General features: G+C 38.0%; 1 protein-coding gene across 5 annotated transcripts in view; it reads right to left on the bottom strand.

The window, feature by feature from the left end:
• Window positions 1–2356: 2356 nt before the first annotated feature.
• Window positions 2357–20717, bottom strand: part of SSX2IP (SSX family member 2 interacting protein) — a 39315-nt gene continuing 20954 nt past the window's right edge. For 3 of the 5 annotated variants that reach the window (XM_074961413.1, XM_074961415.1, XM_074961414.1), the window contains exons 4-15: window positions 20439–20608; window positions 19991–20191; window positions 17813–17923; window positions 16547–16682; window positions 15432–15507; window positions 15171–15348; window positions 11852–12002; window positions 8865–9001; window positions 7902–8075; window positions 6222–6333; window positions 3517–3637; window positions 2364–3271 (exon numbers count right to left, since the gene is read on the bottom strand). In XM_074961413.1, coding sequence (XP_074817514.1) covers window positions 3187–3271; window positions 3517–3637; window positions 6222–6333; window positions 7902–8075; window positions 8865–9001; window positions 11852–12002; window positions 15171–15348; window positions 15432–15507; window positions 16547–16682; window positions 17813–17923; window positions 19991–20191; window positions 20439–20608 — 1652 coding nt within the window. In that variant the 3' untranslated portion in view covers window positions 2364–3186. Of the gene's footprint in view, window positions 3272–3516; window positions 3638–6221; window positions 6334–7901; window positions 8076–8864; window positions 9002–11851; window positions 12003–15170; window positions 15349–15431; window positions 15508–16546; window positions 16683–17812; window positions 17924–19990; window positions 20192–20438; window positions 20609–20717 lie in introns of all 5 variants that reach the window. The other 2 variants (XM_074961417.1, XM_074961416.1) reach the window with 2 other exon arrangements.

The raw sequence follows: 20717 nt of genomic DNA, 5'->3' as shown, positions 1-20717 counted from the left end.
ACACATAGCAGATCTGTGACCCTTACACATACACTAGCCCAGATTCTACAAGACTGATTATAGCTTTACAGTTACAGGATACTGTCCATGTTGGCAGAACTCAAAAATTGGCCTACCAGTTCACCACCGTGAGCCTCAGTTGCCATACATGCTTGCAACGCAACCTGCTTTCATGGAGGCATTAAAATTACAAGTTTGCTTGACTCCTCAGAGGTTTTCCCTAGTAAGCAAATTATTACAGACAGCCTCCAGTTGCTACTATTCAATAAGCACAAAAAATTTGATGAATAAGCAACACTTTAGTCCTTCAAAATCATTTTATTACCCCCCAAAAAATCTGTAATATCAAGTATGGGAGTCCAATTAAGTTCTTTAACAGGAAACTGACTAAGCTTCCCAGTGTATCATCATATACAGAACACCATTTAATTAATTTGAAACAGCAGCAGCACCTAGTGGCATACTGGAATTACCAGTCTTATTAAAGAGCTTGAATAATCAAACTCTATTATATGAATATAGAATAAGAATATGAATATAGAATAAGAATTCTATACGTGACTTTAAACTCCTAGCACATTCCTTCCTCCCTGTTGAGAGATTTTTACAGCTTTGAATATGTTCTTTATCTAATGGAATGCCTGAGAGCATAAATTGACCAGGCCAAGTTCTGCCCATTGTTACTTATGAGGGTTGATCTTAACCCAGTGGCTTAAAGCAAAGTTTAACAGTGGGTACCTATTATTCAATTTCAGTAGAGGAATGGCTCAAACTCACATTGATTAATTGGGAGGAAATAGAAAATCAAGAACTATATTGTTAAAGATGCTGTTATTTTGAAATACCTATGGCATTAAGACAATCTGAATGGCTAACAGGCCTTGAGCCTTCTCTAGGCAGACCAAAATTCACAATGCACGTGGGCTGCCTGCATCCTTAAGAGCGCTTCATGCAGGAGATATTATACCTGTGCTCTGGAGTTTATACTGGCTTCCAATTCATTTCTGGTTGAACTGGAGGTTTCGGATTGACCAGGAAAGTTCCAGCGGTGTCCATCTCGGCTCCTTTAGTGACCTCTTCTTCCCCTCCCTTCCCACGTGATACCATAGCAGTTGAGATCACCTGAGTCACCTGAGCCAACTGCACCCAGGTTTGAAGGAGACAGAGACAGTGGCACTGAGGGCTCTTAATGCTGGAGTTCATTTCCCAGCCCTTAGTCTGACAGAGGCACAGTTTTCTCAGGCTCTCTCTGAAGGGGTTGGGCAGGCACATGTGCCTGAACATACACACACACACGACAGTGACCAAAGAGGGGTTACATTCATACTGGTTTGGGGGTGCAAGGGTTTTGACTTAGATAAATGATAATTTGGTGCTGAAATACATTAATTGCACTTGGAGCAAAGAGGAGGCACACTTTGAAAAACCAAAACGAATAAAATTACAGAGACCATGTCCAAAGAAGAGAGATGACAAATGAGAATGAAGGACCCCAGGGCTTTCTTGGCACAAAAAAGGAAGACTCTGCAATTTAACTCTGCAAAGCAGCAGTGCCTTCACAAAACGGGTATAGATCTGTTTCATTAGATGCTGATTTTAGGCATAGGAACCTATAGCACAGGGCTAGAAGCAATACATTCGACTGGTAAACTATTTATGCAGAGAAGACTAAATGCCATTAACATCTTAACAATGCTATCCTGCTCTGGACTACTGTACTGGGAAGGAATGGAAACATTTTTACCCAATAGCAACCTTGACTGTCTCCGTTTGTCCCTTCAAAATAAATCAGCTAACTCAGAAATTTTTTTTCCTGTGATCATAACAGTTGTGGTTCTGTAGCAGTATTTATGGCATATGCCTCAGTAAAGTACCTTAATATGAAAGAGCTATGGAAGCTCCAAATGGAGAAGTGAGGTCACGAAATGAAAAGCAATCAGAGAAGACACCAAATGTTTTGCTGTTGGTACCTCAAGCTGAAGGTCAAGTTGAATCCCTGTCAAGTTGAATCCTGTCCCTTTTATCTCTTACATAGTTTCAGAATTCTGTCATATTATATTTTTCCACCCTCCCTTCCCCACTGAAAATTTTTTATTTTTATCTCTACCTACCCTTTCGCTAAGACCTCTCCCTTATATATGGCCTCTTCATGGACTTATGAGCAAAATGGATTTCCTTAAGTTAAGGCCAAAGTAACTCGAGTCCATTAAAAAGAAAAACACACCATCCAAATGTGTTGATGTAGGACCATGACTGTTTACAACTGGTTAATAATAAAAGATCATGCTGGACTTCAAAAATTGAATGCACACAACACATTGGAAAACATTTCTTAGAATATACTTTGCACATTTATTGTCCAGTTACGTTTCAAAGAATTTGATTCTCGACTGAAACAATTACAGTCCTAACACATCTGTAAACAGAGTATCACTATGAAACCAGCTTAAATTGGCATGTAAAATACTATGATTATAGATGCATGTTTCATTTCATGGCATCTTAGCAGAATCATTTATATTGTCTATTTACAAACATATAAAGATCTTGCACTTTAATCATTGGAAAGCTATGAAAGAGGTACTTCCAAGTCACATGACTTAATAAATATATAACTTGCTTTGTTAAAAATCTACAGTATACTGTACATTCAAGTTGAGACAAAAGTTTCAATGCTAGCTACACTTGATATAAATGTTCATTTACAATAATTAAACAATTCCTAAAAGTGCTACCTTTGTCTGCGATGAAGAGAAACACTAAGGTTCCAGTGTTTCATTTACAACCCCCCTGCCAAAAAAAAAAAACAAAAAAAAAAAACCACACCCAACCCAACTCATACATTCCTTTATTCACAGAATCTGACCGTCTGTTATTAGAATATCCAAAGCTTTTTCTTTTTATTAAAAAAAACCCCATCTTTCAAAAGTTGCAGTCAAAGAAGGGGCAAGAAATTGTTTAAAAAATAAAATAAAGTCACACCCACACACTGCAACTCATTTCATCTTTTAGCTCGCTGAAGGGATGATCAAACTCATAACACCCTGTTTCACCTTAGAAAGAAAAGTTTATGGACACATTTATTTAACAAAAGACAGCAGACAACCCTAGAAAGTCTAAGGCAGTTTATCTATATAACAGAGAACATGAACTTTAGAAATCTTCTGTGACCGAGATCTTGATGCATTATTCAGTTTCTGCTTTGCTGAGTCCCTTCCATTGCTTTGGCTTGCTGTCTTCAGTAGTTTTATTCAATACAACACTCGAATTGCTGGAAAGAGAAAGTTAAAGTGTGACTAATATTGCCCTTTGCAAATATAAGTAGAACAATTGTTTTGATAGTGGTTGAAAGTTGTATAATAATTATGCTAAATAATATATTCCACGGTAACTCTTGTCAATGTCTAGTTCAGAACTTTCCCAAGCTATGGTCCCTTTCTCTAATCACTACTACTCCAGCTGAGCAGTTCACACACACACTATAAAAATAATGATGGGTGATATAATTTCAGATACCTGTTGTGTGGGATATGCTGAATTGTCTGGCAAAGTTCCTCTGAAGGAGGTACAGTAGGCAAACAGTGAGGTTTCTTTTGCCGAGACCTGAAGTTCAATAACTGATTGTCTGGGTCAGAATCTGCAAGTCATACAAGTATGTTATTACACAACAATGTAGTTATGAAAGTATCTAGAGAGAGAAATTCTTCCATGACTCTTATTTTCTCCCAATAATAAAAAAATAATAAATATGCACATTCATTATTATTAAGGCTACGATTCTGTCATGGATGTTTTTAGTAAAATTCGGGGACAGGTCACGGCTTCCTTGATTTTTTGTATACTGCCTGTGACCTGTCCCTGACTTTTACTAAAAACATCCCCGGGCAAAACGGGGAGGGAGGAGGGTCCAGCACCCTGCTGTGCCCCCACTCTCTCCCCACCGCGGCTGGGAGCTACAGGGACCCCATTGCCCAGTGGCTGGGAGGGGTCCCCCGCTGCCCTGCAAGGCTAGGAGGTGGGGCGGGGGGAGGAATCCCTTGCCAGTGGCAGCAGGTGGGGAGCTGCCACTGAGCAACTCTGGGGTCCCTCTGCTGCCAGCGGAGGCTGGGAACCTGCGGGGTCCCCGCGACCTCTGTGATATAATCTTAGCCTTCATTATTATTGGATGTATTGGACTAAAAATGATGTTGAAATCAGTATAGATGCTGTCTTTTGTTTTTGTAAATATTTAACTTGAAAACAAAAAAAATCGGAATACAAATAGTCGCACTGAAGTCAATGGGACTATTCATGTGTTTAAAGATACTCATATGAGTGTTTTCTGGATCAGGTTTTTACTTCTTGTTTAGCAAACCTTATTTCAATTGATTCAAGGATTACTTTAGAGTCCAGGATACCTGGCAACACCCATGCAAAAGTCACTTATGTCAACATGAAAGCTCATAAACTAGCCCAAAGTCCAAAAGAAATTAAACTGAATAGATAACATTGCTTAGCACTTTCTATTTTAGTCCCCCATTTAAGTGAATGAGAAGATCTGCATTAACTACAATGGGAGTTGGATCAGGCTCTGTAATTCCTTTTCATTTTTAGATTTGAAAAGGCTTCAAAAAGATGGGCAAGCAGAATTATTCAGTATTACATGGCACTTCCTGTAAGGTTAAAGTACTATGGAGCGTAACGTAACAAAGCCTTAAAACTAAAGTAAAAATAGATAGTTTTAAAAACCATTCTAGTGATAACCATTATGTAAAGGTATCCAAATGGCATTACATCAAGATGGCGATTCTTTACGTGACAAGGGAATTCTTTAATTTTTATATTCTTACATACCCTCAAATCTAAGCTGCAGGCTGGGCTGTTAAATGCTACATTCTCTCTTAAAATGCACTTAACATGCACACACACAAAAATCCATAAGTATGAAAAAAATCACAAATGCTATAGCACACAAGTCTGACACCAATAAAACATTTTTTTTTAATGACAGCACCCAAATAATCTTAATTCTGTCCCTAAACATAAATGTTTCATACCAACAAAAATAATTCCATGAGAGGTCTACAGCAAGACCAGGGGTGCTGAACATTGGCACTGGAGTGGAGGAGGAAAGTCGCTTTATCTTCTGACCATATTTACTTAAGTGTCTATCTTTAGGTGCTAGTTGTTAGCTCATGTTTATGTTTAAATGTTGGCTCCCAAGATCAGGATTCATTTAACGATTGCTTTTTCTCTCTTTTTTAAAAAAAAGTAACCTGTGCTCAAGGGTGCAAACTAAACTGTGCATGTGGAAATTTGGGAGTGAAAAAAAAAAAGTATCTAACACCGATAAAAGGCTGAAAAGTCACAGGAAACTAAGCAAAAGTTTTCAAGTGTTAATTTTGATGTGATATGAAAATTACATATTCCAGAATTATGAATATGTTAGAAAAAAATCTTTGTACCATAATAGCCACAAATATTTTCAATTGATTTCCAAAGGAAGTGATAACCATCCCAAATCACACTGCAGATGATATAGCATTGAAATTATGGCAGTATTCAGCCAACTTCCATTTTATTACCATCACTAGCATTGCTTTCACTGCTATGGTTTTCCAAGTTGCTTCTTTTCCATTGAATAGCTATGTTTTGGGTTCTCTCTTAGATACAAATGTTTCCAGGATGATGCTTCCAGTTCCTACCCTTATTTCTAATCTCTTCAGCTGTCCATATGTCACCTTATTTTTCTCTTCTTATCAGTATTCACAGTGCCTCCCATTTGATTCACTAATTGCATCCGATCAAGTGAGCTGTAGCTAACGAAAGCTTATGCTCAAATAAATTTGTTAGTCTCTAAGGTGCCACAAGTACTGCTGTTCTTTTTTGCAAATACAGACTAACACGGCTGCTACTCTGAAACCTGTAATTAAACATGCTATTTAATGCGAAGAGTTCTGTTCTATAATTGACATTCAACAGGTCCCCTCTCAAAAAGAAGTTTATCATGTAGCCATGACTGGATTATCAGGATTCCCTTCTTAGGTGAACTACCAAGAGAGCCTTGCAACCCTGACCTGCACATAGATTTTTAATGTTTTTTATATGATATCATGAATTCTCTTTATACTTAGGAAGTCTCCATTTCTTTGTGTATGTATCTTCCAGCTGAGAGAGAGAAAATAAAACATTATAAGAATAGTTTTATGAAATTTACAAAAGTTAGCGAGTTAAATACTTGCTTCCTGAGTAGGCACTTTGAGTTTTCACATGTTCAGAGTTCTTGTGATCAGAAGTCATGCTCAAAAACTGTTGCTTCAGCCAAGCTCCTCGATCTTCTTCAAATGCCCTTCTCTGAAAAGAGAAATGTCAACTTATATTCTGTACAGAAAGTGGTAGGTTTATATGGATTGATTTGCTTTGCATGTAAAATCATAAAATGAAGTTCATTCATATATTGAAAAAGTGGGCAGTTTAACATAGACCTACAACTGTAAGAGCCCTGAAAGGATCAAATGGCAAGGATGTTTGCAAACTGAACCCCACTGTTTGGCTCAGAAGGATGTGCTATGAAGGTCCTTGCAAGTGCCTCTCACTTTACCTTAGGGCTTTTGGCCAGGAAACTACCAGTCAGATGCTAAACCGACCTTCTGTGCAGCTGCCAGACACGACTACGGCTCAGTGGCGTAAAGGTAAAATAAATAAATTGGTAAACTAACCTAAACTCAACTCCACATTCCCCCAACAAGAAGTGGGTAAACGCTGTTTACTCTCCACTACAATACTACGGTACTGATCATCTCGCAACTCCAAGTGTGTTCTGGGAAGAGAAAAAAAGCGCTCGAAAGTACTCCCACCCACTCCCACCCAAATCTGAGAGGAAAGAATAAGGGTTTCCCTTTCACGTGACTCTCAAGCCAGGGAGGGGAGAAGTGATGTCAATGTCAGGCAGTCCTCAAAAATCCAGATGGCAGCAGGATGGGGAGGAGACAGTTCCTGTACCTCTTAAGAGATCAGACAAACAGGAGATACCAAGGAAGGGAGAGACAGGATGTGAGAGCAAGGGAGCAAATTTCCCCATTGTTCGAAATTCTTCCTCCTGTGTTCAAAGGAGACAACAAACCCCGACTCTAGGCTCAAGGGCTGCTGCAAATTTTTCAAAGATCTACATAGATCACAGTAAAGATACAGTATTAAAGCATAAGAGGAGACGCAATAGCAAACTGATACGTGGGTAATTACAGTGATGCTGCAATCTGGACTACAGGTTTAGACACAACTGGTTAAACTTAGCAATATGCCTGTGATACAGTTTAAGAGTACATCCTATATACTCTCACAATCTTATTAAAATATTTCTCTAAGTAAAGTGAAAATGTGGAGAATTTTATAAAGTCTTACTGGAACTGAAAAATATTGATGCAATGTGAATCAGTGCTATGTATGTACCTATAAAGTCTAAGGCCAAAATCTAAATGAATAATAATAATAATAATAATAGAATGCTTAAAGTTAGGTTCCTAAGTGTCTATTTAGATACCTAAATAAGTGACCTTATTTTCAAAAGCACACATGCAGATATTTGAAAATCTTGGCTTAAGCTTATAAAAAGAAATAGAAAATTAGTTATCCCAGGTCAAGCAACTGTATTTGCCAATGTCTGTGTACAAAATGTAGTACTCTACTATGGGCGAACAGAGTGATCCATCATATTGTCAGTAGTCCTGCATCACACGGTTTACAAGATACGGCAGAGGAGAGAGAGATCTTCCAATAGAAAGACAATAGCAAAGGGATAACAATACTCACAAACGCATACTTTCAACATTGGCTAAGTTTTTCCGCTTACTAAGATTACAAGACTGGCTAATCTTCAGTATTAAAGATCAAAGGCCCATAAAGATACCATCCCTTTTGAATACCTCAAGTCCTAATCTAATAGCAGCTTCTGTAAAACTTCTTCGCTCTCTCTCAAAGTTCTTTTTTTGTTCTCTAAATAGTTTCCATTCTTCCTGGAGGCGCTCTCTTTCTTCCAACAAATAACAGTCCTGTAGTAACATAGAGGTATCATCATCACATGGAGACATAAGCTGCTGCTGCAGATACAAGGAACAAAAGTCAGAAATGTTATTCAGAAATTACTATTTAGACTTAAAATATGTTTCTACAAGTTTAGATTTAGATGCCAGCAAAAGTTTATTACATGAAAGACAATCAGGCTTGGTCATAAATGGGCCACTGGCACAGGGAATTAGGAAGTGTGGAAGGAAAAACTGCAGAAGGCAAACAAAGAAGTTTAGCACCCTATTCAGAAAGCTATGGAAAGTAGATGAGATAAACTTTCTGAATACATTGCTAAACTTTGTTGCCTTCTGCAGTTTCTCCTTCTATGGCCTGGTCTACACGGGGCGAATCAATCCAAGTTACACAACTTTAGCTACATGAATAATGTAGTTGAAGTCGACGTACTTAGATCTACTTTCTGCAGTGTCTTCACTGCCGTAAGTCAACAGCTGGCGCTATTCCGTCGACTCCGCCTGCGCCTTTCGCCCTGGTGAAGTACCCCAGTTGACGAGAGAGCGCTCGGTCAATTTATCACGTCTAGACTAGACATAATCAATCTACCCCCACTGGATCAATTCCTGCCTGTCGATCCAGCGGGTAATGTAGACAAGCCCTATATGTGCTAACTTCACAACAAAATACTGTTTGCCAAGGTGAGAGTCACATCCCCTCTCCCTCTGCTCCAGCCTCCACAGTTATCAAAAACAGGAACACCCAAATATAAAAAGGCATCGTTAGAGTGATGCTTCAATTCCTACTCGAAGAAGGGAGGAAGAGAAGAAAGCACAGTTTAAAAAAAAAAAAAATCAAAAGATTCCGACCTGTAATAGTTGTTGCTGAGTTTTGATCATTTCTTTGCACTGCTGAATTTCTAATTCTAGCTTTTCAGTTTCCAATTCATGGTCCTCTCTTGAAATTACATCGCTGCCATTCAAAGCCCCTGAATGCGCACGTGACACTAAAAACAAGAAAAAAAAGAAAAGTTTTTTGGTGTTTTAAGTAAAAGAGGCAGCCACTGGTAATGTTGTTCAATAAAGATGCTAATTTAAGATAAAGAAAGGTTTACAAAATAAATTAAAAGGTGTTTTAATATGCATCTGTCGAACCTTGGAATTTGAAAGACCCTGGATATGTCTGAACACTCACAGGAAATACTGAATAAGTTCTAGCAGATACAGTACTGGATCTCTACAAAATCAGCCAGACATAAAATACAATTCAGTGGATCACTTTATTACAGGGAAAGACAATGCCCCTGAATTGTCCCTTAACTATTTTACAATTTCTGGGCTTAACAATGGTTTCTCTGGACCCCTACTTGTAAAACAAGCAGTGTGCTTTGAATTCAAACAGTTCAGACAAGTCAGATAGTAAGAGTGAGGGAAGAGCCAATTTAAAATAAAACAAACTCCCCATGGTATAGGGGAAAACAAAAAGATTATACTTTTAGTATAAACCTTGTTATTGAGCTGTTTGAAGATACTGTAAAGAAAAGCAAGTTTAACAGGTTTTGAACAAAATAAAAACAAATATTAAGAAAATCAACACTCAGATAAGACAACAACAACAAAATAAATTCAGGGAACTATTTCCTTATTACCCATCTTAACTTTTGGATTATCCTACCCACTCCTGGTATGCTACCATTTGGTAGCATATAGACAGACATGCACCGTGATCTGCCGTTCTCTCTCTGTGACTGAGAGAGTCCTTTTAGGCTAGTTATTAAGAGAAGCCTTAGACTCTGGTGGCAGCCTTTACCTAGACCACAAGCAGACTCCCCACTGCCTACTAATAAAGTCTCTCCAAGACAGCTTCTGAAACTTGCATCGTACATCTCCACAGAAACAGCACCTAACCACCAGAACATTCTATGGCACCTGCCATTTCAACTTCAGAGAGAGTATACTGTCGTTCACAACATATGTGCCTCATTAATCAGAATGTTCAGATATTTTAACCACAATAAAATGATTAATATGACACATGAGTGGCCTACACCAATCTCAATACGAGATCAAAAGCTGGATTTGTGCAAAGCCTTAAATACAAAGCTCATGAATTTAGTATTGTAATAGCAATATTATGGCCAAGGACGGTCGGGTCCTTTGCATACAAGGGTGCAAGTCCCATAAGGGAGGGGGAAAGAAAGTTCCTGTTCCCCATCCCCAAAAAATGTTATTAGGAGGTAGGTGAGTGGAAAGGTTAAAAATATCACTTAAATACAAAGTGATCCAAATGTTAAGCATTTTTATAATACCATGCTTAGATCAGAGTCTCAAAGCAAGGGGAAAAAAATATTATAGTGACTCACCCTGAAAGATAAGGTTTTAGACCTTTTCAAGGCAGGATTAACATTTTTATTGAAAAACATTTGCCTTTTTCCTCCATGGCACAAAATGAATCCCATTTCAAGAAAATCTGATTTCTAAGCATCATACCAAAACGGGGGGGGGGGGGGGGGGGGGAGCCAGTTTCCACATTTGTACTGAATCAGGTAAACTGAGGAAATCTTTTAACTGAAAGTTATCCAGTTCTTCAGAATCCACCATAATTTTGGAGTTATTAATTTCATTATAAAAACCCTAGAGGGGAGTTACTGTAATATAGACCTATTTTTCATTGGAAAAGTAAGGGCTCCATGTATTCTATAAGCTTTATGAAGGAAACACGGATCAAAAAACATACAATATTACGGTTATAATCTTCCAAACATTTACCCCAGGAAGGGGGAGGACTGGAGAAAGATGTTTTATTTCCTACAACAACCACCTCCTTGCACATACATAGTATTTTTTAATTATTACATGTTATATTACTTTAATTTCAATGTACAGACATAGCCATTTATATATCTGGATGGCTGCATTATGAGCCAAATCTTGATCCCACTGAAGTCAGTGGCAGAACTAATGACTTCAATGGGATAAGAATTTGGACACTGGTGCACACACACAAAACCAAAAAGTGACAACAGAAACACTTGATCTTTTTACTCCATATAGCTGTCTCTCAACCAGTGTCTCCTCTACTCCCAAACCTACCAAATCAATACTCTTCAGAGCAAGTGTTCTCAAACATTATCAGTGTGGATAAATTTTAATAAAGGCATTTTTTCATGGACTATCTGCCTCCCATTCACAGTTTCATGGGTGACCTCCCTGCTTGTTCATGATTGCATAACATCCCTCCGGTAGCTAATGAAAAAGTAAAAATATTTATGTATTTTAGCTGTTTCTAATGCTATTTAGCAGCTGGAAATTAATTGAAACTAGCACTATGCCACCAGCCAGTTCTGCCTAGAAACCCATGTGAAGCCCCAAAACTTTGAAAATGATTTAGATACTTTTTGTGCGTCATTATTTCAAGTTCTTTTATTTTCACTTCACCGATAACTCAGTTAGCCAGGATGACAGACGACAGAAGTCAAATTTAACACAGGCCTCCTTTCTGCTGAAACCAACAATGAGAGATATCTTCCTTCAACAAATGATAAGTTGATACTGGGAATGATAAGTACCTGAAAATGGGGGGTTAGAATTGAAGTGCCCCCTCAGTCAGGGATAACAGTGTTGCTACATGAGAGTTTCTCAGCTCTCCTGTAATTAAATCTTTCATATTTCTATTTCTGTTGCATGGCACTTGAGGCAACCTACTGTGTCCTGATTTTTTAATGTTCTTTTAAAAACTCTTTCTAGCTTTGGTATTGTTATGTCAAATGGGTCAGAGTATAACAAACACCACTATGGAAATGGAGTTTCCACAAACATCATGATGATGCAGAATACAGGCTTACGATGACACTTACCTTGGTTATCCAGTTTTTCAACATGATTTTTCAGCATTCTCCACTGCTTTCTAATGCTGTTGGTAAGCTGTTCTCGCACAGTTTCACAAGAAAGTTCCCACATATTCTCTTTATTTAATTCTACAGCATCTTCCTCCATGTCTGATAGCACCTGTAAAAGCAAAAACAAGAATCTGCTGAAACAGTCCTCTCTATGAGGCTTATTAACTGTATGAGGGAACAGGAAATTCGGAGAGTTTCCATTTAAGTGCATTTGCCTAGTTTGGACCTGACAGGGAGTTTGGCTCTCTAAATGCATGGATTTCAGGGGGTCTGGAGGGCAGACCTTCCACATTACTTCCTAGCTGCCCTTGTCCCCCCCATATGCAGAATGAATATCAGCCAGCAAGATACTGATGACACAAACACACTTACCCCTTCCTGAAGTAGAGATTTAAGGTTACAAGGAGTCATGCTGCTAAATCTGCCTGGCAGCTGCCCTTGAAACACCAATTCCGGGAATGAGGAGCTCACTGTGCAGCATATGACATGTTTTAAGAACACAGGGATGGGGTTTGTATAATCTTGTATGTGGGGATTACTCATCTAGACAGAAGCAGAGAATTATCCTGTGGACAGCAAGTAACTGGCCCTGCCTCCTCCTTATCCACAGTGCACCAGTGAGGGCGAAGGAAAGATGAGTGAGAAGAGGTGGTGAAGTAGTGAACAATGCTGTGGAGTCAGAATTCCCTTCTCCCACTTCTCTTTTGCATCCATAGGCCTGATGCACCCAATGTAAATCCTCTCTACTCAGGAGCAGATAGAAAAGATTGGATCCTAAATTAATTTAGACAGATAAAATTGACATGTTCAAGGGTGGAAAAAATGGTTCATCTACATATGCTGCAACATTTACTCACTAAATGAAATTTAGTGTTTCTGGGGGTTTTAGAAACTGCAATATCAGCAAAGGAGGGAACAGAGAAATTTAACATTCTATCTAATTCCATAAAGACAATTTTTCTTGAGATGCCTATGTGTATAGTGCCTAGCACAATGAGGGCGCAATCCTGACTGGGCCTCTGGCTGCTACTGTAGTAATAAATATTAATATCAATAGTACCCTAGTCCAAAGCTCTGCATTCCAGGCTAATAACCTCACATGACTCAGTATAAAGTTGCTAAGTAACAAGAAGCCAAGCCACCAGTGTGAACATTAAGGCAGCAAAAGATGTTCAGGGGTTTTTGTTTTAAACCAAAGTTCATTTAGGCAAGCTTGTTTTGAATCAGTAATAACTGCTTTAAAAACAAAACAAAGAACCTCAAATAGTTATGTTTTCCTTTTTTACATATGTAATTTAAGCAAGTTTCTGATCATTGGATTACTGTACATAAGTATCATAAATAGCAGTGCTTTAGTTAGAAGTCTCAGGAGACAATTATAATTCAATTTCTAGAGGTTTACCAAAATTTCACCCAGAACGAGCATATTTTACATTAAGAGGTCTTTGCTTCGGAGCACAAGTTAGCTTTGCCCAGTAGAGAGACACATTTATTCCACCCCCCATAAAATAAATAATTTTTATCAACTTTTTTATATTCATATGAGTTTACTAGACAAGTAAAAAAATAGTTAATACTTTGCGCCTATAACCTGTCATAAATGAACGCAGGGCTGCTTTTGACTGTGAGTATTTGCAAATAGTTAATCCATCAGTCCAACTAGATTTTTAGAATATACAGAAGTAAAAAAAATTGCTGAAATATTTGCATTTGGAGAGCAGCTAATGCATATGCCCCATAAGTAGAGCCCTGCAAATCCACAGATATCAGCTCTATAGCTGCAGATATCCTCATCCGTGGATCATTTTTGCGGATTGCAAATCAGATGCAGATACAAATTTTGTATCTGCACAGAGCTCTACCCATAAGTACTTAGCAGTCACTACTTAGACTCCGCTGGTTATTCATTTTACAAAGTAGTTCAATGCCCCTCCAATAAATTAAATGAGGCTTATGTGTGTTTGTTTGGTTTTTTAAGTCTGCTATAAAAAAAGTTATACCCCAAGATATCAACAAAGAACTGTAGAAATTTGATGCAGTCACCTAAGAACATTTCGTTGCAAAGCATAAAGTCCTGTTATTCCTCCAGTTTGTCTTGGTACGCAAGCACATCCCTCAGTCCTGAAGCTGGATCTGCATGGGTGGCCCACAGAGTTTGCGCCGAACCCCGCTGTCTTCACTGGATCCCAGCCTGCATGGGAGTCCACTTGTGCATATCCATTTACAGGACTATAGCCACAGTATGTAACATGCATCCTCTGTATAAGTGGGGCCTTAGCAGTGAAACAGTTCCACAATACTGAGTTGCAGTACTACATTATAAAGTGGAATTTCAACCTAAAGTAAGATTCTTTCCTAAAGAAGGAGTCAGACACTTGACATACTAATTAGAGCACTAAACACACTGTGGGCCTGTTTTGCCTGCTGCAGGATATACGAGTAATTCTCAGTGAAGTTAAGGAGAATTACTCATACCCTGTGGCAAGAACGCCAAGCACAATGTAATATCTCAATTTCAGTAAAACGCCTAAACCTACTGAATCCCCCAAAACACCACTTAATCAAGCAGCTCTGTTCGACATCTCATCCACAACAGTTGTGATTCTAAAGCACATTTAAAAGATTCCTTTATGATTACATACGTTTTCATACCCACTTCTGCCACAACATCGACAAGCAATAAAGCAATGTGTGATGGCTCCAATGTGAACAATGGAAGGAAATTACTAGCAGAACTGAAAACCATTCAATTTAGTGATAAAAGTTTCCTGATAGTAGCTGCAGATTTTTAGCAGAAACATTGATTCATCTTGCTTGTAGGACTTAGAGCCTACCCTACTTATAACCTCATTTTTTTCTAGATACAGTACATACTGGAAGTACAATTTTTCAACATAAGCACCGTAAGAGGTTGTCCAATCACATTAGGGCATTGAAAATCAGCACCTAAGTCCATTTTCCATACCCAAATATTGATCTGAGAAAAATGCAGGATTTGGACAGCCTATTTAGGTCCATTTGAACAGTGGAATTCTCATGCGACACAGTAACTAGTGCAGGTGGCAAGTTTTAAGAAGCTAGAGTAATATTTTTGTATGTCCCAATGACTGTGCATAGTACTAGTTCAGTATATAGTTGTTAAAAGAAAAGGAGAACTTGTGGCACCTTAGAGACTAACAAATTTATTTGAGCATACACTTTCGTGAGCTACAGCTCACTTCACTAGATGCATGCAGTGGAAAGTTGTTGTTTTTTAAACAAAAATAAAAACACTTACAGGCCCAATGCCATCTTCAGCTCTTTCCTTAGGTTTCTGTTTCTGTGGTGGGAGAAGTGAAATCATCTCTTTCTTCATTTGCTGAAGAACTTTCTTGAGCTCAGCATTTTCCACTAGAAGCTGTTTTTGGCGTTGTTCATAGCCACCTAGCAAAACTTTGTACATTTCTTCTTCATTCCTGAAAGCAGAAGCCTTACAATAAATAAATAATTGCAAAATACACTTTGATTAAAGTATGTATTTATATAGCTATCAACTTACCTGGCTTCTGTTTTACCAGTTCTCCAAGCACCTCTCTTCCCATCAACTCTACCTACGTAATTTAGAACATCCATAGCTACAAATGAGAAAGGAAATTAAAGACATTTCAGAGTGAAGTAAAAATCCCCAAAGTATATCTAAATATTCAGGTAACCCTCCATTTGCCTTTACATTAAGAGGCCTTACAGGACTGAATATAAAAATAAACCTTTGGACTAACATGAGACCAAACTCTCCTGAAAACAAAACAAGAAATGTAGATAATGGAAGGAAGACAGGAAATGTTGATGGTAAAGTTATAAGTAACATCTAAAAGTAATAAATGAAAAAGACTGTAGAGTTTCTAAAATGATGGTGTCTCTTTTAGAAACACACTCACTGTGTGACAGAACAGCCTAATGATCCTTATTTGTTTTATGTCTTATTTAGAAGTGGCAGAGCACCCTAAGTTTTTTTTAATAAAAGTTGCAATGAGGTGACACAGAACTGCTTCCCCCTTCCCCTCCATAGGCTGTGCCTACACTAGTTTTATTTCCTGTCTAGAATCTCCCACCTTCGCTAACATTAGTGCGGTTCCAGGCCTCCAGGTGGTTGCCAAAATTTTAAGCAGTTTTGATTAAACCTGCAATAGCTGGGGGACACAAATATAGTACTTAAAGTGCTCTTTACAGCCCTGACTACATTAGCACTAAGAGTTGTTCCTACCACCATCAGAGCTGAAGTGGTACTAGCAAAGGTAGAAATTATAAGGGGGGAAATGTTTTAATTTAGGAACTGATCATGATTCTCATCAGGCAGCCAACTGGCCTTCTTTGGTTTGTGCCTATCAAAACAAGGGGAGATACTCAAAAACTCTTACAGGGCACTCTTACATTAGTAAAAATAGAAATTCAAAGTTTTCTTTAAGTCTATGAACAGTTAAGTTTAATTAAATGCTACATATTTTATGCAAAACCTTCTTTATGACCTACTATTCTGGATACCAAAGTGCATTCTAAGTAAGGAGCCTGGCATATTGTTAATGCTAGATGCTAAAGTAAATATCTTGAACATGCAGCTTTACTGTTTCACTTTACACTTTACAGTATCACTACAATGTAGAAGACTTTACTTACCTATTTTTTTATCCTTTTTGTTCATGACTAGTTGATGTAAGCGTTCTTTTAGTTTGTTGTATTCTCTTTCTTTCCTCTTCATATCATGATTGTACTGAGTAGCACGACTTGCAATAATATTTTGTAATTTTTGTACCTAAAAAACTCAAAACCCCATACATTTTCAATTAAAGGTTGTGCACATACATTCCTTTAAACTTAAAAACAAAAATAAAAGAGCTTGGTATAAATATTTGTATAAAATATAAATTTTAAGGCCTAGTAACTTTCAGTCTCTGTCCAATATTTTTAGCTGAACATTAAGATGCTACTTACATATAGACACCACTGGGATAGGCACTACAGAAAAGCTAATTGTGTAAATGTCTAGATCCATGACTAGTGCTCCTAGGCACTGTTGTCATCCAAATAACAATAAATGTATTTACATGTGTGTGCACATAGAACTCCTGCTCAGGTTTTCCCTAAGCACCATACAGTTAATTTAGGCAAAATATTGTTTACAATAAACTTCCAAGTGGATTCTAGCCTTTCCCTCTTCAAGGTTAAAGGAGCTATTCCAGGTTTTGGCTGCATGTTTTGTTTGTTTGCTCTCCTACACATCTGAAGTGTTACTTTGGTTTTCGCAAAAAGAAAAAGGAGTACTTGTGGCACCTTAGAGACTAACCAATTTATTTGAGCATAAGCTTTCGTGAGCTACAGCTCACTTCATCAGATGCATACTGTGGAAACTGCAGAAGACATTATTCTGCAGTTTCCACAGTATGCATCCGATGAAGTGAGCTGTAGCTCACAAAAGCTTATGCTCAAATAAATTGGTTAGTCTCTAAGGTGCCACAAGTACTCCTTTTCTTTTTGCGAATACAGACTAACACGGCTGTTACTCTGAAACCTACTTTGGTTTTGTTATACATTAGTAGAAAGGCTTTGGCAAATAGCTGGGTCTCAGAGCCTAGCAGCCAGGCTTTAGCTGAGCTAACTCAGAATGATACATTTAAAAAGGCATCACAAGACTGCACGTGTATTTATACGAGACCACCATTTTTATCATCTGAACCAATCAACCCGATTTGCACATGAATTGCATCCCATTAGCAGCTAGTATGCCAAACTTCACAGTGACCACATATGAAATTTGCTAACTTTCTCTATGCAAGCCTGACTTTATGTATTCTTTTAAAATAAAATGTTACTAAAACCTGAGGTTTTCTATAAGATTAGTCAAAACTGTCTGAATGATTTGTGTAGATGTACAGGCTGACTCACCTCATCTTTTTCATTTTTAAGTAGCTGGTGCAGATTTCTGTTCTTACATTGTTGTTGTCTGTCTCTTTCTTGAAGTCCCACTATTTCCCTTCTAGAAGCTTCCAGTTGCTCCTAAAAAAGGTACGCATAATTCAATCTCAATTAATAATTACGAAAGAAAAAAAATAATTTGAGACAAGTTTGTTCTTGCTGAAATATCAGAAGCCCAATACACAGGGAAGGCCCCTCCATAACAAATTAATCTTTATTTCTACGGCAAGAGGCCTGGATAATATGGTTACCCCAGTGCAGCAGATTGCTAGCTCTGTAGCAGCTTCACTTCATGGGGATTTTTACTGAGTTAAATACGGAAATGAATATAAGCAACACCGCATTACAACTTGCAGTTTGATACTGAATGCAATTACTCTTTCTCTGCCATTAAATTATTAAGTATTCAGTATGCCGCAATGCTTGCCTTCTCCATAGAAGTCAGAGGAGAAGCTAGATGTTTTGGCAGCTGGAGCTTTTGTTGGCTTGGATAAGTATGTTAGCTGGATGTTTCTACTAAAATGATCATTAAAATCATGTTGATTTTTGAATTGCCATCACAGAGGTGAATGGGGCAGCTCATACCTTCCCTACAGACATTGTTTCAGTGCACATTCAAGCAGACATCACTGTAGGTTCACATTTTCAAGATTTTCTTCATGACCATAAGTGGCGGAAATTTTTTTTTTTTTTTTTTTTTTTAAAAGCACAAAAGTAAGCTGCAGCTAGAGGTGAGCTCTGCAGTAAATTCCATAGCATGGAACAGCAGAGTTCATAGGGCCCTTTTCTTTGCATATGTCAAGGGCTATGGATGAAGAAACATGTGGAAGTGATAAATACATGCAGGAATAGCTCACCAATAGATAACATCCTGCACAATACCACCTCTGTAACAATGGATCACTCCATCATACCGCTTTTGGAGGGGGCAGGAAGGTACACACAAAATTTACATATTGTGGGCCAAATTAGGGTAGCTTCAGCACAAAAGCTCTGTGGAAGTAAGATGCATAATTTCTCTCTTTGAACACACCTGCACATGGGGTAAGTAGTTTGGATGACTTTGCTGAGGGGTTAATATAATACATAAGTTAAGTTTTTAAAAGCAGGAGTGCAGTTGTACAATAGCATTTTAATGTTACATACTAGCGTTGTTTTCATGCAGATTACATACACCTCAGGATAGAACTGTTGTCTGCCTGTGGGTTCATGCACAGTGTCTAGAAAAATGGCATCCTAATTCAAACTGTGACTTCTGGGTGATATTGCAGTACAAATAGCAGCAAAAGTGGTAGGGGTAGCCAATCTTCTTGCCAAGTAGAACTAAGAGGGGCAACAGCTGCCTTGCTAAAATGGTACCATGAAAAAGAAGCTTATTTTAAAGCTGAGCCACAACTCAGAATCTGCTAATAAATCAACTATACCTATTTTCAAATACAATTTTTCCATTCAGTTCATGCCATCTAAGTCACGAGCAATAACCGACTGTCATTTATAGTTTAGCCTAAAATTTTGAGAGGGGCTGGATTGTAACAGATTATGGAGCCTCATCTACCAATTCGGTCTAAATTCAAACCAGTAACCAAAAAACTGTTGCTGACTGCTTTTGAATAGTCATTGCGACAGGACAGTTGTCCTCAGGCTTTTCAGGGAAGCCAAGAACTGAATAGATATGGAGAATGAACTACACAATAGCCTTTGGAGATGGTCCTTTGGAATCAGGATGAGCAACATGAGTAACCTTGCTATACTTGTTATGGCTACATGAAGTAATTTATTTTCTAGGATTGAAAAATCTAGCAACACTCACAATATCCTATTTAAAGATAAACCGGCCAAATCTTCCAAGATCTTCATTTCCATAATGAATTACCACCCTCTAATCTAATCAATTTTCTTCAGGAACAGCTGGTCACTAAACTGTTCACAAAGTATCCATGTCTTTATTAGAGAACTATTTCTTCACTCATTTTTCATTACATTTAATGAGTTTTCCATCAGTTAGAAAACACACCTCAGAAAAAAAACTTGTAGGACAATTAAGTCTGAATAAATCAGCAAAATAACCTTACTGAGAATTTATAACATTTGTGAGCTGAAAGTGCCACATTGCATTATGATAGGAGTAAGAAAGAATAGATTTTCTACCTTTACTTTAGCATAGCAGTTCTGCAGGTGGTCCATATCACTACCCAATTTCAGATGCTGGATTTCCACCTCTTCCTGAGCTCGGAGGTTCTTGCGTTGGAGTACAAGCAGTTCATTCACACAATTTAAGACCGATACTATATTTAATTCTTTATCTTTGCACTCCGAATAAAGAGAAGGGAAACCTAATGTTGTCAGCTCCTAGTAAGGGACAGAGAGAGCAATAATTGGACCAATTTCTTTCTATGCTTGACAAAATTCTCAGACAGCACACTAGAAGACATTCATTTTTGCAAGGGAAAAAAAAAACCCCTTTGGCTTCCAATTAGTAACCAAAGAAAAGCCTACTTCATGGGAATAAACTCTCTCACCCCAGAGAATACTCACACTCATTTCCATGACTGATTGACAGTTATATTAAATGACCCCACTTGAGAAAGTGGCTTACCCTGTTAAGATAGGAGATACTCTGTTCAACATTCTCTTCTGTGCAGAAGGCACTGAAAAAGCTGTGCGTACTTTTGGACAAAGGCAGTGGCGAGTGTAGCACTTGTTGCATGTTTAAACTTGAGGGGCACATCTTTTTTTCTGAGGTATTCTGAGAAGTGGTTTTGCTAGCTACAATTCAAAATATTATGAAACAAGTTTAGGACTAATTATTTAAATCAATTCAAGAGACTAAAACAGGGTTATTCATCATTGTTTAGGAACTTTAGAAGTGACATTT

Source organism: Natator depressus, chromosome 8, assembly GCF_965152275.1.
Source record: "Natator depressus isolate rNatDep1 chromosome 8, rNatDep2.hap1, whole genome shotgun sequence".
NCBI classification, from domain to species: domain Eukaryota; kingdom Metazoa; phylum Chordata; order Testudines; family Cheloniidae; genus Natator; species Natator depressus.
This window is presented reverse-complemented; position numbering and strand designations above follow the sequence as displayed.